Genomic DNA, 14647 nt, shown 5'->3' with positions numbered 1-14647 from the left:
ATATATTCCTCCCTACGTTGGATGGCCACCCTTGACACCTTAGTACCACTCCAATCCTGCACAGAACCATCTCAGACACGCATACTCCATCTCCGCGGACTTCCCCCAGGCAGGCGGAGATAATCTTAACACATGCCACCTCCGAGGACGAGAGCGGAGGTCCAGGCCCAGAAACAAAAAGAGAAGGTGCGTCTCGGCTTTTTGATTTTAAGTTTGGAGATCGAAGAAGATCCTCTGCAATGCGCATGTCCTATTCTCCGCCATCTCTCTTTTCTTTCGGGACACATGCAGCATGCTCTATCGACCCCGACCCCGTTCCAGGATCGAAACCCTTTTTCTCTTGTGTTGGTAGATGGCTTTACTGACTGGGATCTCGCGCTATGAACAGCTTGCCCAATCATACAATGCACTACTGGAGTAAGCAAAACCCCCCAACCTCGCCTTCGTCTTCAGCTTGGATGCTAACAATAACCGTCTTCATAGGGAATTCTCTTCGAAGGATCTTCGCACTGTAGGAAACTACACGCTTGGGAGGTTAATTGGGAAGGGTTCCTTTGGCAAAGTATATCTTGCTTCACATAAGCTTACCAATGGCTCCAAGGTACGTCTATGGAAAAGCCCACTATTTATGTGTCAGATAAACCTGACAGGATTGCGCGCAGGTGGTGCTCAAGTCTTCGAGTAAGGAAGACCGAAATCTGGCACGCGAGATCCATCATCACCGCCAGTTCCTCCATCCCCACATCGCCCGCCTATACGAAGTCATTGTGACGGAGAAGCTGGTCTGGCTTGTTCTCGAGTACTGCCCGGGTACGTGGCGAGATGCTGCTGTAGATGTAGTAGGATACCGCTAACACACTCGAGCAGGTGATGAGCTGTACAACTATCTCCTTCGGCATGGTCCGTTACCGGTAGACAAAGTCAAGCGAATTTTCACGCAACTAGTGGGAGCCGTTGCTTATGTCCATAGCAAATCTTGCGTTCACCGTGATCTCAAGCTAGAGAACATCTTACTCGACAAACATGAGAACGTGAAGCTGTGCGATTTTGGGTTCACTCGCGAATATGAAGGCAAGGTGAGTTACTTGCAGACGTTTTGTGGAACAGTATGCTATAGCGCTCCCGAAATGCTCAAGGGCGAGAAGTATGCTGGCGAGAAGGTGGATGTCTGGAGCTTGGGTATCATTCTTTACGCCCTGCTTGCTGGGGAGTTGCCATTCGATGATGATGACGACCAAGTAACAAAGGCTCGGATTCTTGGTGAAGAAGCAATTTTCAACGATAAATTTCCCGACGATGCCAAAGCCCTCATCAATCTACTCCTTTCGAAGCGGCCCCTTATTCGACCCAGTCTGGACGAGATCCTTGCCCATCCGTTTCTTGCAGAGCATGCTCCCGAACAGTTGGCGATTCTCAAGATTCCGCGCCCAGCCGCCTTCTCGACCCCTCTGGAGAGGACCACGCTGCAGCGCATGAAGAGTGCAGGAGTCAACATCGATGAGGTTGTCGAGAGCGTTCTCTCTCAACGCTGTGACCCCCTCGCTGGTTGGTGGGCATTGTTGATCGAAAAGGAGCAGCGAAAAGAGCAGAAGAGGGAGCGTAAAAGACGCGAGCGTGAAGCGGAAGCTAAGAATATTCGTCGCTTGAGTGCAGCAAGCAGTCGGCTGGAAAAGATCTCGGCCGCCCTTGTGGAAGTCGACGAAGAGGGCCACGCCGCAGACACTCATCTTCGTGAGCGAGGACGGCGAGACAGACGGAGTCTTCCTTCTCAGCTTGCTGTCCCAGAGCTGCCAATGCTTCCCGAACCGACACCCCTGCAGTCACCAGATTCTAGCACGCCTCCGCCCCCCATTGACAAAGATTCCATTCGTTCTGCTAGTTCGACCCGGCAGCGTCCCCCACCACCACCGAAGGATCAAGCACGACGGCCGAGCACGTTGCATGTGAGCGCATCGCAGCCTGAATTGGCCCAGCACAACAATGGCATTTTTAGACGCCGCACCGGTCGCCGCCAGTACCCGATAATAAGCCAATTGGCCTCGTTGAAGCACTGGTTTGTGGAGTCTGCGAAGAGAGCCAAATCTCCTCACGCCAAGGCGGCTGGGGGTCAAGGAGGCCATCGCAAGTTTCTCTCCGAGAAATTGAGCCCGGCCAAGGGCCAGGATACTGGAAAGAAGCCCACTTCGGCATCTGGGGCCAGCGCGCACTCTGGTGACTTGTTGACGCCAACACAGATCAAGCGCTCGTCGAATGCCAGCAGCTTAGCCCCGAGCAGTGCTTCCTATCCGAACAACCGCCATTCCTACCCTCGCCACAATCGTCCCTTGAGCACTAGCCAGAGAAACTCTCTCTCGCCATCTCCGATCACCCCAAGAGGTTCATACCGGCGATCCTCCGCAGGTCTGCGTGGTCGCAAGTCCACTTCATCTTCCGTGTCCTCCATCCGCAGCATCCATCATGCCCATAGCCACTCTAAAGCATCGTCCGTTTCTTCAAATAGTATTGGTTCAGCGTCGACTTCAACGGCTCGAATCTCGAAATCGCCTCACACATCAGTCAAAGTCCTTCCCACGACGCCAAGTGCGTCTGCACGATTTCCCAGTAATATCCGTCTGGTGCGAGGCACGCAGAACGGTTTCCGTGACATTGATGACCCTAACGGGAGGATCAATAATATGTTCAACGAGGCAGCCCCAGCGCCACTGCTCTACTCCCCTTCGTCAAGCCTCGTCTTTGCACGTCGAAAACGATCCGCGTTCAAGGGACCTATGGTCCATACAGCTAATCTGATGGTATCGGGTGGAATGACGAGCACTGAGTACCCAAATGGCGACATAGGGATTGGAGGCCCTGCGGTCGCAGCAGCACCTCGATCTGGGACACGAAAAAGCCAAATAATAGAAGAGGAAGAGGACATGGAGGAAGATATCGAAGAAGTCGATACTTTTGATGGCCTAGATGAAGGGCCAGGCTCGCCAGTCGACTCCACTGCCTCGGAAGACCATACGGGCGCTGGACATCTGGCGGGATCGTCCTTCGGGCGAACTGGCAAACCGACTCTAGCTCCTGCTGCAGAACTCGAGTCGACTCCGCGCCCACCCCATACATCTTAACTGAGTGACACCCGATTAGAATGCGGTGTCCCAGGAGTTTCAGTGTCACCGTATCCTAGGAGTCATGAGTCTAGGAAACGGAGAGTCCCGAATACAAAAGCGACAGCAATTATAGAGTACAGGCTCGCTGGGTACATTGTTGGCTTGTTTGATTTATTGTTTTCTCATACACATTTATACCCCTTTTCTTTGCGTCTATAAGGAGCTAAAATTTCTTGGACATTGATTTCTCTTCTGTTCTTCTAGCCTTTTTCTTCATGATGCGGCGCGCAAAATAATGATCGGATGACGAGTTGGGAGGCGTTTGTATACCATCCCATCCCTCTTGTTCTCCTTATTTTTACCCCCTTCCCCTTCTACCCTTCCTTCATACTATCTACTTTGAAGACCTTGTTTGAAGCTTATCTTCTCTGACCAGGACATCGGATCATGCACAATTTTGCATTTCCTTTCTGTGTACCCTATTCTGCGTTTATCGTTCACCCCTTCCCTATTGTCTCCATACCTTTCCTGCTTGTACTTGTTTGTTTCTAGAGATATCCCCTACATACGGCTGCCCATTGAGATACTCAAATTCTGGATCTTAGTTGGACGAGGTGTCGCGCAAGGCCGGTGCCCAGAGGCAGACACGAGGATCAAGTCCCGGTTATCAACGCAGTTTAGATCTGTCCACCGTCCATTGCGCGCTCTCGGCCTTTTTGATTCTGGCTTGTGTATATGCCCGATTAAATTCTCGATAGAATAGACTTCACTTTTAATGCCCACATTCGCGTCAAGGGTATATGAATATGCATAGTAAGCAGAATAGTAAAGCATTTACGAGATCGTAAGCAACATGAGATTTCATGACGAATGTGAAGTGACCCTATGCAGCGCCTACTAGTCACTGCATTTATACCGAAACCACCTACTTACTAGTAGTAGTATATTCCTCCCTCGCAGTTTCCTCTCCCCTTTCCTTCTCCATATCCGCCAACTCATCCCCACGACCACCACCACTTTCAACATCCTTCGGACTGACACTAGCAGCTTCATCTCTCAACCCAATCTCACTCTCCCCGACCTTATCAACCATATCCCGATACGCCGGCACAAAGTTCACCGCGAGGGCATACGTCCACGCCACAACCATGAACATCGTCGGAACGATCATCGCAAAGCCCGTACTATTCCGCATATCGGCTACGTGGCCCAGGATCGGAGGCACGACGGCACCACCGGATACTCCGCCGACAATGAAGCCCGAGCCGCGCTTGTAGTGTCGGCCGAGGCCGCGGATACCTAGTGCGACGATGGTGGGGAAGCAGACGGATTCGAAGAAGAGGGTGCAGAAGAGCATTGCTAGAGATAAGGTTTTTATGTGTTAGTTAGGATGTTGGCTTGGGTTTCTTTTTTTTTTTTTTTGTGTTTGTTTGGACTGGGGTGGATTGATTGATGGGTAGGGTAGATGGGGTGTGTGGGTATGAAACGTACCTATGCCTTTCTGATCACCCTGGGTTATGGATGCGGCGATGAATGCTACAGTCAGTGAGAGATAGGCTAGGAATACCCAGCGGGCTTTGACGAATCTCATGATGATCGCGCCGAGGAATCGACCCATTGCAAAGGCTCCTTGTGCGCCGGCGAGGTATTTGGAGCCGGTGGCGCTGGTGGTTCCGGGCCAGGTTTCGACGACGTAGTTGATGAAGTAGCCTGCGATGGCGACTATGGAGTAGTTAGTGGTGTTAGTGTTCTGGATAATAGCGTGAAGGGTGCGTAAGAAGAAGGGGGCTTTGTACCTTGGGCGCCGGTATAAGTGAACTGTGCCAACGTGGCGTGGAAGAGTTGATACTGTTTCCAGAATGGTTTATCCTGTTCGCCAACGTGCGTTTCGGCTACCTGGAAGGCCATGTCTTGGTCGGTTACTTCGGGGATGGTGGAGATGAAGAAGACGCCGGCAAGAACGAAGACAAAGATGCCAATAGCTAGATATACCCATTGTACTCGTTTGAGAGCGTTCACGTCATCCTCGGTGGATGTGAAGAAGACGTATGATGCTAGGGCTGGTGCAACGCAGGTGCCGATGCCGTTGAATGCCTGGGCGAGATTGATTCGGATCTCGGCGTATTTGGGTGGACCACAGACTGATCGGTCATTTCAGTGATTAGCAGGGGGGGTCTTTTTGTGGAATTTCTTCTCACAGCATCAGCTGGTGATCGGATATGAATGGTTGACTAACCGGTAAGGTAGGGGTTGGCAGCGGTTTCCAACGAACCAAGGCCCGAGCCAATGACGAAGGTAGCGGCGCAGAAGCCACCAAATGATCGGTTGAGGCCTGCAGGCCACATGCAGAGGGCACCGATACCATATAGAGTGAGGCCGAAGATGAAGACGGTTTTGTATCCGAAGTGACGGAGTATGTAGTTTGCATATCCCAAGGACGCAAGTGGATAAGCACTATGACCATCAGTTGAATTGCAACTTGTACGTAGTCTAGCAAATGTCTGACCCAAAGTAGGCTGCTTGAAGACCCGAGGAGCGTGTCCGGGTGATATTCAGAGTGTTTTGGAAGTGTTTGTTGAGAGTGTCGAGTAAGCCGTAGGCAAAGCCCTGTTGAAAGTTGGGTCAGCAGATCGAATCGAGTAATGGCTGGGCTGGTGCACAGCTTACCCAGAGAAAGAAGAGTATAGTAACAAGGGTCAAGGGCCAAAGACTTTGGCGTAAGGTCAGGGTAGCTGCAGAAGTAGTCCTGCTATTGTCGACCCGGAACCCAGACCGGGTCTTGAGAAAGTGTAGGAACCCCATTCTGTGGGGGAGGGAAGATTAAGACCAGAGCAATGATGGAGGAAGGAGAGTACGATAGGTAAGAGCAAGTGAAACTGTAGTAAAGTAAAAGAGAAGTATACCGAAGCAGTAGGAGAAAGGAAAGATTAGCAATGCTTGCAGGGATTCAAGCGCAAAGAAAAAGCCCCAGACATTGGCACCCTGGCACCTTATGTACGACTTCGTTCAGCATGAGGGCATCATCTTTGCAACCCATGTGAGCATATTCCTTGGCATCAACCCAGGAAATACACTCTTTCTCTTCCCCCCAAAGTCCCCCCCCCCTCATTCCCCTCTCACTAGAATTGGTTCTGTAGGCCTAGCCAAGCGTAGAGACGGGCAGTAGCACCGCCATCCCCAGACTTCTTCCCCACAAATCCAGACAATCCTTGGAAAGGATCACCGGTTAGAATCCACTAGTGAGGAGTCGAGACGGGCCGACATCCCATGAGTAGTAGCGCAGCCAATCTCTAGCCGTTAGAGGTCAGCCTGATTGCTCGAGGTGCATTTAATTCAGGGTGACATTCCTCGTGAAGCGCGAGGGTCATGGATGGTGGCGGGTAGCAGCAGCAGCAGCAGCAGCAGCAGCAGCAACCGTGAACTTCATCTCGGCAGTTTCCCCCGCATCGATCTGAGTCTGGTTGGGTGACTTGAGAATAGTTAGCGATGATGGCTTATTGGCTTTGGCTTGCCCTGCTAGTGGCAGAAAGAAAAGGTTAAGGTGGCTTTCCAAGTTCCCTATTTGTCCCTCCATCCTTATATCCTTTTTGCTCTTCTTACTCCGCAGTCGCGGGAATTAGGCTAATAACCTGACTGACAAGACTGACCATGCACGTTCAGCTGCATATGCGACATAATCAGAGCTTGCTGCCTGCTAGCAAGGGGAAAGTCATTGATGTGAGGCCACTAAGTGGATTTAGCCGGGTTCAGCCAGTCGCAAGTGAGATCGCAATTGCTGGGTCCAGAGTACGGGTGGTAGTGCTACTTCTTTCATTTTCAGACAATGGGCGTATGGCCCCTGTCCACGTCACGGGGCCTGGACAACGTGACAGTCAATTACTCCCCAAACTTGTATACGACCAGATAATCACAATTCCGAAGAATGCAGATACAGACACAAGTCGTCTCTTCGTTGTTCTTATGCAATCAGAACATCCAACATGTTTTACGTACATGTAATCAACCACCCAACAGCAGAAAACCAAAATATAACAGGGCTGGAGGGCCGATATCTATATCTATCATCAATGCACCCCCTCATATTCGAGTCATCACTTCGTTGCTCAAATCTACGCCCGCTTAGGCTTCCCCACTCCTCCGTTCTGTTGTTCGACGGTAGATCTTGCTGGGACGTTATTGTACAGACGACGTTCCGCAAACTTGAGAACCTCATCGATGAGCCTAGTTGGTTTCGGTCAGCAAACATTCTCGCCAGGTAGGGGGGATTCAAGAGATTGACTTACACAACCGGGGCACTAATGGCCACGACGGCCTTCCATTCTATCCAGCCCAGGGGCAGGATCGAGAACAAACCCTGCAAGAAGGGCACATACAAGATCGCAAAGTGCAACGCCATCGAAAGGATGATGGCACCGACCAGCATGGGGTTGTGCCAGAGGAAAAACGTAAGAAGGGATTCGCTGGACGAGAGTGCGTTCATGGCGTTCAACATCTCAATGACGACCAGGATCGAAAGAGACACAGTAGAGGCCGAGCGGGACATATCGTTCGAGAACATCTCGCACCCAATCTCAGGGAACTGAGAGGAGCACTTGTGGAAGTGAGACTATACAGATATTAGCAAGACCGGAAAAGAAAAGAAAACAAGTAGACTAGACGACGTATATCTTACCAATTGCCAGAAGGAGATCTGAGGACCCTCAGGGTTGTACACAAACCACCAAACGTAGCCGAAGACAGTAGCCGCACCAACATAAGTACCGATCACCATGTATCTGAACAGAAGCCAGCCGCCAACCAGGGGCTCGTCGCGCTTGCGGGGGGCGCGTCTCATCACATCATGGTCAGGGGGGTTGAAGGAGAGCGCGGTAGCAGGCAAGCCGTCGGTAACAAGGTTGACCCAAAGAAGCTGCACGGGAATCAAAGCTTCAGGCATGCCCAAGGCGGCGGTCAAGAAGATCGACACCACTTCGCCGATGTTCGAAGAGATCAGGTAGCGGATGAACTGCTGAGTGTTGCTATAGATGGAACGTCCCTCTTCCACAGCCACGGTGATGGTGGCAAAGTTGTCGTCAGCCAAAACCATATCAGCAGCCAGCTTTGCAACGTCGGTTCCTGTTCCCATAGCCACACCAATATCCGACTTCTTCAGGGCAGGGGCGTCGTTAACACCGTCACCAGTCATGGCAACCACATGGCCTTGAGATTGGAGAAGATCGACCAGCTTGGACTTGTGGCTAGGCTCGGTGCGTGAAATCAAAGACACAGTCTTAGCAGCCTCGAGTTTCTCAGCCTCCGAAAGGCCGTCGAACTCCCTTCCAGTGAGGCTCTTGCCTTTAAGATCCTCGCCCTCGTGGAAGACACCAATCTGACGGCAGATCGACTCAGCGGTGTTCTGATTGTCACCAGTAATGACGATAACCCGAATTCCAGCATCGTGGCATTTCTTGATGGAAGCCGCGACCTCCACGCGAGGGGGATCGAGCATAGCGACAAGTCCGATAAGAGTCATGTTTTGTTCCAACTGGGCGTAGTCCTGGGACGATTGAGCGTTGTGAAGCAGAGGGTTGTTGTTGACACCGTCGACACTAGCCAGAGCCATCACACGAAGACCGCGGCTACCGTAGCCCACAACTTCAGCAGCGAGCCGGTCAAGATGAGACTTCGTGAGAGAGGCCCGTTTGCCGTCAGCTCCAAGGAGAACATGCGTGCACCGCTCCAAGATAGACTCGGGAGCGCCCTTGACGAGTAGCTTCTGTTCCTTATCATTTCCAATGAGCACGGACATGCTCTTCCGGTCACGCGAGAATTCGTAGGTTGCTTTCAAGGGCAGGCGAGCTTCGTAGTACGCGCTTGCGGCGTGGAGTCGCTGGGAGGCGGGGAGGCGGAACAGCTTCGCATTCGTAGCGGCATCATCAGTGCCAATCTTCTCGACCAGAACACGCAGTGCACCCTCAGTAGGTTCACCGATACAGGAAAATGAGCCATTCTTCGCATCGTGGGCCAAAGTCGCACTGTTACAGCGAGCCATGACCTCCGCCATCTGTCGAACAGTGGCCGAGGATACGGCAAGGTTCAGGAGTTCCTTTCCATCGCGATGGACTTTACCTTCAGGCGCAAAAGTAGTGCCTTCAATATCAATCTCCTCAACACCGTTGCCGGCCGCATTCAAATACGCAATCTTCTCTGCGCTCATTTGGTTGGTGGTCAAGGTTCCGGTCTTGTCGGAGCAGATCACACTGCAGCTGCCGAGAGTCTCAACGGAGGGAAGCGAACGGACGACTGCATTCTTCTGAGCCATCTTGCGGGTACCAAGTGCGAGGCAGGTGGTGATCACCACAGCCAAACCCTCGGGAATGGCAGCCACACCCAGAGACACCGCGATCTTAAGATAGTAGATAGCTCCCTTAGTCCAGCCTCCATGGGAAGGGTCGTTGAAATGCTCGATGTTGATGATCCACACCAGAATACAAATGACGGTAATTACCTTAGCCAGCATGTCTCCGAAATCATCGAGCTTCTGCTTCAGTGGGGTTGGCTCCGAGATCTGAGAGGTGATGCTCTCGTGAATGTCACCAATGGCGGTTGATCCACCGGTCAAGGTCACAATGGCGGTAGCGTGTCCATTAACAACAGTGGTACCAGAGAAAAGCATGTTGGTTTGATCCTGCTTAACGGCCTGCTTGTCATGAACAGTGCGGGCGTCCTTGCTCACACTCTCACTCTCACCGGTCAGGATGGCTTGATCCACTCGGAAGCTGTTGCTGTGAACGGCAAGTAGCCTGCAATCCGCTGGAACACGGTCTCCAACCGCAACAACGACAATATCTCCGGGAACCAGGTCTTCGGCCTTGACACGCTTGGTAACGCCATCACGGACAACAGTAGCTTCGTTTGCAGAGTATTCCTGAAGAGCAGCAATGGCCTTCTCAGCATTGCTCTCCTGGGTAACACCAACCACGGCATTGAGGATCAGAATCGTCAAAATCTATGGTATAACAGGATTCGTTAGTGTCTTGGGTCGAGGCGGCGCCAGACTCGGGAGGCTTTCGAGCTCATACCACAACGGGGTCAACAAAGGCGGACCAGTCATCTCCTTCTTCGAAAAGAGCCAGAACAAAAGATACAGCAGCGGAGCCCAGTAGAATCAGGACCAGTTGGTCCTTGAATTGTTCCAGGACAAGTTGCCAGAGAGGGGTTGGTGGTTCTTCCGCAAGGGCTATGAAGGTTCGAACCGCAAGTTAGTGCCTGCGACATTGCCCATGGGGAAGGAAAGCTGCAACATACCGTTAGGACCGTACTTTTTCCTCGATTGAGAGACCTGCTGTTGCGACAGACCAGAGCTCTCCTTGACGTCAAAATGGTCCAGCACTTCGGCTGGGGAATAAAGGTAGGAGTGCTCCATGTTGTTGAGACCCCGAAAAAGCGCAAGGTGGCCTGGAGCGGGAACAACAGAGAAGAGAGAGAAAAGGAAGGGAAGAGACCGGGGATATAACCCAGATCAAGACATGAACGCCAAGTGGCCGGAAGCTTGGGACCTAGTGAGTGGCACTGCAATCAAGTCGGAGAGGTTAGTCCCTTAGCGGGAAGGATCTAGAAGAGTAGTAGATAGATAGTAGGTTAGGATGGGAAGCGGAAAGCGGACACACCAGATAGTACCGTTGTTAATAATACCGGGCAAGACCAATCAATACACCAGATACCGTCAGCCAAGGAGGGAAGGAAGGAAATGAAGTAAAGTAAGAAAGAAAATAAATAAAAACAGGGTATTCTCTTGGTGTCTTGTGGTTTTCTCAAGAGGATGGCAAAAACTGCTGATTTATAATTTATAAATAAATGCCCCATTCCATACAAGGACCGAATGATGGGCCAGGGATTTTGCCTCTGGGGGCTCGGGAACCGTGAACCAGAGGCGGCTTTGTCAGGCACTCAACGTGTTCTCTTCATTTGCGGTGTCTGGATCTATCTGGTCCCCCCCGTCGCTGCGCCAGAATTGCCGGTTCCAATCCGACAGGGCTGAACCATACCATGACCGTGCTTCTGTGAGTCCGGGCGTTGGAGTCACTTGGCCTGTTTAGTAGTCTTTACGACTGGATTATTACACTCATCTTTCTACATAGGGTTCTATAGCTGTGTGTCTGTTATCTTTCGTATTCATGAAAGTTCATGAAAAATAACTAAGCTGAAGTAAATAACTGATCAAAATAGGAAAAAAGGGTGAAGAAAAAAAAAGAAAAGCAATTAAAAAAGGGACGCATTCTCCCCCCAACATTGCACAGCCTTCTTAATAGTTCTAAATAATCTTCCTACGTATCCATTTTCATTCTCGGCGTTATCTCCCTCAAGTCTCTCCTTCTCTCTTCTCTCTCTGCAAGCGAGAAACCCACCGCTCGGCCATAACAATACCATACACTCTCCACTGCGAAACGATGATGCCTTCCTGGATGACCCCAAGACTCGAACTAAAACCACTCGTCCCATACAATTCGCAGTCATCCTGGTTCATTTGGCGCCCATTTAGCGGGGTCTCACTCCTCGGATTGGAAGGTGCTGCATAACACCGGTGGAGGTAGATTTTGATTCGATTCCGTGCTTTCCGCCATGGTATCGGACCCAGAGCACCTGCCCCAAACAAGTCATCGATCTTCCACCCATCCACACCAAACGGTACGACAGCTTGCCTAGTCCGGCCCTTGTAGACGCCCTGTAGGGCAGAGGGCCCGTCCACACTGCTCCAGAAGGTGATTTCATCATTTCATACCATCTTTCGTTGTATTGGGGATTCTCCTCCTGAAACTCCAATGTCTTGACTCAGCAGCCCGCCTGTTTCGGTGGTTGTTGCAGTCCTGCGTAATCTCCGCTCATGAAGGGTGTATTTAGTAGTAGGGAAACCCATAGTTGTCTTTTAGTTTGCATGGCCAAAAGCACGGTCAGCTTAAAAGGGATAGTAAATTAAGGGTTTCCTTTTTAATCGGGCAATAACCGGTGAACTTGTCAGCTGCCGGGCTCTCAACATCTTTTTTTTTTTTTTTCTTTTTATTTTTATTTTTATTTTTATTTTTATTTTTTTTTTTTCGTCTCGTGCGGTTCTGAATAGACGATCATCGGAGATATGGAGCACAGCTCAGGGTACCACAGCCCGTTGAGGGTGGAGAAGCGCGACGTATAACATCTTCACCGGTTGTGCGGTAGAGAATAACCGGCAGAATAGGACGAACTTGGCAGTTAAAAAGACAAAGGGGACCAGAGCGATGCTGGTCCTGATGAACGGAAGAGCATGATGGTTCATTTCAAGGGGAAAATGAGTATGATCTATCTCCCACATGAACTGGTATCATTAGCCGCCCTCTTATGGTTTTCAACTCTTGCACCCAGGCTCGTGAATTATTAATGGCTGCTTCAGTCGATTCCGGTCATGGATTTCTGGAGATCTCTATTTACAGCTCCTACTATGCTACTATTAATTTCTCCCCGTTTGGGGGATGTTAGGATGTTACTATGCCGCATAATTGGGAGCCTTTCACTAATAATTGAGAGCGACCGCTCAACTAAGGAGGCACTAATCATTAATTGCCTAGTTGGCTTTTAAACCCGGATTGATTATTGTTAGATTACGTCAGGGTCCAGTGACCGGCGGAAGCAGGTGACCAGCAGGAGATTTGCTTGCTGACTCACCATTACACTGCCTGAGGCTGTCAGAGCAAACATCGCAAACAGACGAGGCGCCCGCTTCTCGCTAAAGCTGGCTGGTCGTCACCTTCACCGTCCATCACTCGTTGCTGGAGGATCACATCTGCCAAACCTCTCGTGATTCCCATCTTCTTTTCATCCCATTCTCCGTTGTCTCGTGCTCTACTTCGGTATCTTGCACCTCTACTCTCTCCTTTTCACCCTCTACCAAACCAACCACCGTCTTTCCCAATCCCCTTATCTCCATCAGATCGCCTACTATGACTTCTGAGGTATGTTATTCCACCCCCTCAGCCTGACCCCTCTCTCTGCTCTGGCGGCTTCAACTGGCGTCCGTCCAGTTGCAGTCCGTTTAATCCCTAGCCGCATGTATTCCTATGTCGGGAAATTCTCTTGTGTTTTCTCAGTTGTTGCGTCGCGATTAGTCTGGACTCAGCTAACTGTTCTTCCCCCCCTTTACTTGCAGCGTGAGAAGTAAGGATCCAGACCCGTCTCGACCAGTGACCCGACAACAGCAACACTGACACTACACCCTTCTGCAGCAAGACGTTCCTCGCCCGGCTCTGTGAGCAGGCTGAGCGCTACGATGGTAAGATGCCCGTTTACTGCTCTGCCATGTTGGCTTCACATGCTGATCCCTACCGCCTATAGAGATGGTCACGTACATGAAGGTCAGTAGCCGCCTGTCAGCCCCTGGGCTCTTAACAAGCATAATCGCTAACTCTTGTGCAGGAAGTCGCCAACGTATGACCCCCCTTACCTCCTTCTGACGAGAAGCTCCCCCCTTTTCCCCCCGTAACCCCCTTTTACCCGTGGGTCAAGCTGACCCCGCATCAGATTGGAGGCGAGCTTTCCGTCGATGAGCGTAACCTTCTCTCCGTTGCTTACAAGAACGTGGTCGGTACCCGCCGTGCCTCGTGGCGTATCATCTCCTCCATTGAGCAGAAGGAGGAGTCCAAGGGCTCTGAGCAGCACGTCTCGATCATCCGTGACTACCGCCAGAAGATCGAGACCGAGCTCGAGAGGGTCTGCCAGGATGTCCTCGACGTTCTAGATGAGTCCCTTATCCCCAAGGCCGAGACTGGCGAGTCCAAGGTCTTCTACTACAAGATGTGAGTCTTGGATTAGGGAACGAGCATTTACTGGCAGGTATAAAGAGAGCAGAGGCTGACTGTTGTACGAACTATAGGAAGGGTGACTACCACCGCTACCTCGCTGAGTTTGCCTCTGGCAACAAGCGCAAGGTCGCTGCTACCGCCGCCCACGAGGCTTACAAGGTAAGCTCTTTGAATTGCGTGCTATATCGGAGGACTCGCACTAACAATCATACAGAACGCTACCGATGTCGCCCAGACTGATCTTACCCCTACCCACCCCATCCGCCTTGGTCTCGCCCTGAACTTCTCCGTCTTCTACTACGAGATCCTGAACTCCCCCGATCGTGCCTGCCACCTTGCCAAGCAGGCGTTCGATGACGCCATTGCGGAGCTCGACTCGCTTTCGGAGGAGAGCTACCGTGACAGCACCCTGATCATGCAGCTCCTGCGTGACAACCTCACTCTGTGGACCTCTTCTGATGGCAACGAGGCCGAGGGTGCTGCCCCCAAGGAGGACAAGCCCGAGGAGGAGACCGCCGCTGCCCCCGAGGACAAGGCCGAGGAGCCCAAGCCCGCTGCCCCTGAGTCCTAGAGGGGTGGTGTGTGTTCTTGTGTATCAAAAACAGTTGTGTCCCCGACGTGCCAGTTCAGGTGTGCGAATACTACCCGGAAACGCTTATGAAGGTCTGCTTTTAGCTGTGCGAAGGGTCTGGACCGGCACATATCTTCCACTTGTTCGGGATCCTGTGGGTCGGCCGGCGGAGT

The 14647-nt window shown here is 51.5% G+C and overlaps 6 protein-coding genes across 6 annotated transcripts; 3 read left to right on the top strand and 3 right to left on the bottom strand.

The window, feature by feature from the left end:
- Nucleotides 1-132: 132 nt before the first annotated feature.
- Nucleotides 133-3113, top strand: BO87DRAFT_319140 (non-specific serine/threonine protein kinase; the record flags this gene model as incomplete). The annotated part of the gene is made up of 5 exons (XM_025619831.1): nucleotides 133-186; nucleotides 389-417; nucleotides 484-601; nucleotides 663-810; nucleotides 865-3113. 5 exons carry the CDS (start codon nucleotides 133-135, stop codon nucleotides 3111-3113), a joined length of 2598 nt encoding a protein of 865 aa, XP_025475199.1.
- A 773-nt stretch (nucleotides 3114-3886) lies between these two features.
- On the bottom strand, nucleotides 3887-6168 carry BO87DRAFT_344251 (putative l-fucose permease). Its single transcript, XM_025620811.1, has 6 exons — nucleotides 5763-6168; nucleotides 5602-5702; nucleotides 5332-5549; nucleotides 4892-5236; nucleotides 4587-4817; nucleotides 3887-4454 (listed from the first exon to the last, which is right to left on the bottom strand). Exons 1-6 carry the CDS (start codon nucleotides 5895-5897, stop codon nucleotides 4021-4023), a joined length of 1464 nt encoding a protein of 487 aa, XP_025475198.1. The 5' UTR covers nucleotides 5898-6168; the 3' UTR covers nucleotides 3887-4020.
- On the top strand, nucleotides 5933-6877 carry BO87DRAFT_410340 (uncharacterized protein; the record flags this gene model as incomplete). Its single annotated transcript, XM_025626320.1, has 5 exons — nucleotides 5933-5955; nucleotides 6039-6132; nucleotides 6239-6320; nucleotides 6452-6529; nucleotides 6576-6877. 5 exons carry the CDS (start codon nucleotides 5933-5935, stop codon nucleotides 6713-6715), a joined length of 417 nt encoding a protein of 138 aa, XP_025475197.1. The 3' UTR covers nucleotides 6716-6877.
- An 81-nt stretch (nucleotides 6878-6958) lies between these two features.
- On the bottom strand, nucleotides 6959-10880 carry BO87DRAFT_380414 (calcium-transporting ATPase). Its single transcript, XM_025624299.1, has 6 exons — nucleotides 10745-10880; nucleotides 10383-10646; nucleotides 10157-10314; nucleotides 7768-10083; nucleotides 7379-7701; nucleotides 6959-7316 (listed from the first exon to the last, which is right to left on the bottom strand). The coding sequence occupies exons 2-6, from the start codon at nucleotides 10498-10500 to the stop codon at nucleotides 7205-7207; spliced, it is 3027 nt and encodes a 1008-aa protein (XP_025475196.1). The 5' UTR covers nucleotides 10501-10646; nucleotides 10745-10880; the 3' UTR covers nucleotides 6959-7204.
- A 550-nt stretch (nucleotides 10881-11430) lies between these two features.
- On the bottom strand, nucleotides 11431-12081 carry BO87DRAFT_419494 (uncharacterized protein). Its single transcript, XM_025626948.1, has 2 exons — nucleotides 11857-12081; nucleotides 11431-11799 (listed from the first exon to the last, which is right to left on the bottom strand). Exons 1-2 carry the CDS (start codon nucleotides 11989-11991, stop codon nucleotides 11437-11439), a joined length of 498 nt encoding a protein of 165 aa, XP_025475195.1. The 5' UTR covers nucleotides 11992-12081; the 3' UTR covers nucleotides 11431-11436.
- A 964-nt stretch (nucleotides 12082-13045) lies between these two features.
- Nucleotides 13046-14474, top strand: BO87DRAFT_430343 (14-3-3 adaptor artA-like protein; the record flags this gene model as incomplete). Its single annotated transcript, XM_025627539.1, has 8 exons — nucleotides 13046-13057; nucleotides 13252-13259; nucleotides 13328-13374; nucleotides 13437-13456; nucleotides 13518-13529; nucleotides 13623-13897; nucleotides 13975-14062; nucleotides 14118-14474. The coding sequence occupies 8 exons, from the start codon at nucleotides 13046-13048 to the stop codon at nucleotides 14472-14474; spliced, it is 819 nt and encodes a 272-aa protein (XP_025475194.1).
- Between the last annotated feature and the right edge of the window lie 173 nt (nucleotides 14475-14647).

This window comes from Aspergillus neoniger, assembly GCF_003184625.1.
Source record: "Aspergillus neoniger CBS 115656 unplaced genomic scaffold BO87scaffold_45, whole genome shotgun sequence".
Lineage (NCBI taxonomy): Eukaryota > Fungi > Ascomycota > Eurotiomycetes > Eurotiales > Aspergillaceae > Aspergillus > Aspergillus neoniger.
This window is presented reverse-complemented; position numbering and strand designations above follow the sequence as displayed.

Coding starts and splice junctions, on each gene's coding strand:
- BO87DRAFT_380414 (XM_025624299.1), bottom strand. CDS start 10,500: ATGGAGCACTCCTACCTTTATTCCCCAGCCGAAGTGCTGGACCATTTT. Junction 10,315..10,382: donor GAAAAAGTACGGTCCTAACG/GTATGTTGCAGC, acceptor GAACCTTCATAG/CCCTTGCGGAAGAACCACCA. Junction 7,317..7,378: donor GCCATTAGTGCCCCGGTTGT/GTAAGTCAATCT, acceptor GAAACCAACTAG/GCTCATCGATGAGGTTCTCA.
- BO87DRAFT_419494 (XM_025626948.1), bottom strand. CDS start 11,991: ATGGGTTTCCCTACTACTAAATACACCCTTCATGAGCGGAGATTACGC. Junction 11,800..11,856: donor CCCCAATACAACGAAAGATG/GTATGAAATGAT, acceptor TCTGCCCTACAG/GGCGTCTACAAGGGCCGGAC.
- BO87DRAFT_344251 (XM_025620811.1), bottom strand. CDS start 5,897: ATGGGGTTCCTACACTTTCTCAAGACCCGGTCTGGGTTCCGGGTCGAC. Junction 5,703..5,762: donor CTATACTCTTCTTTCTCTGG/GTAAGCTGTGCA, acceptor AACTTTCAACAG/GGCTTTGCCTACGGCTTACT. Junction 4,455..4,586: donor GGGTGATCAGAAAGGCATAG/GTACGTTTCATA, acceptor CCTTATCTCTAG/CAATGCTCTTCTGCACCCTC.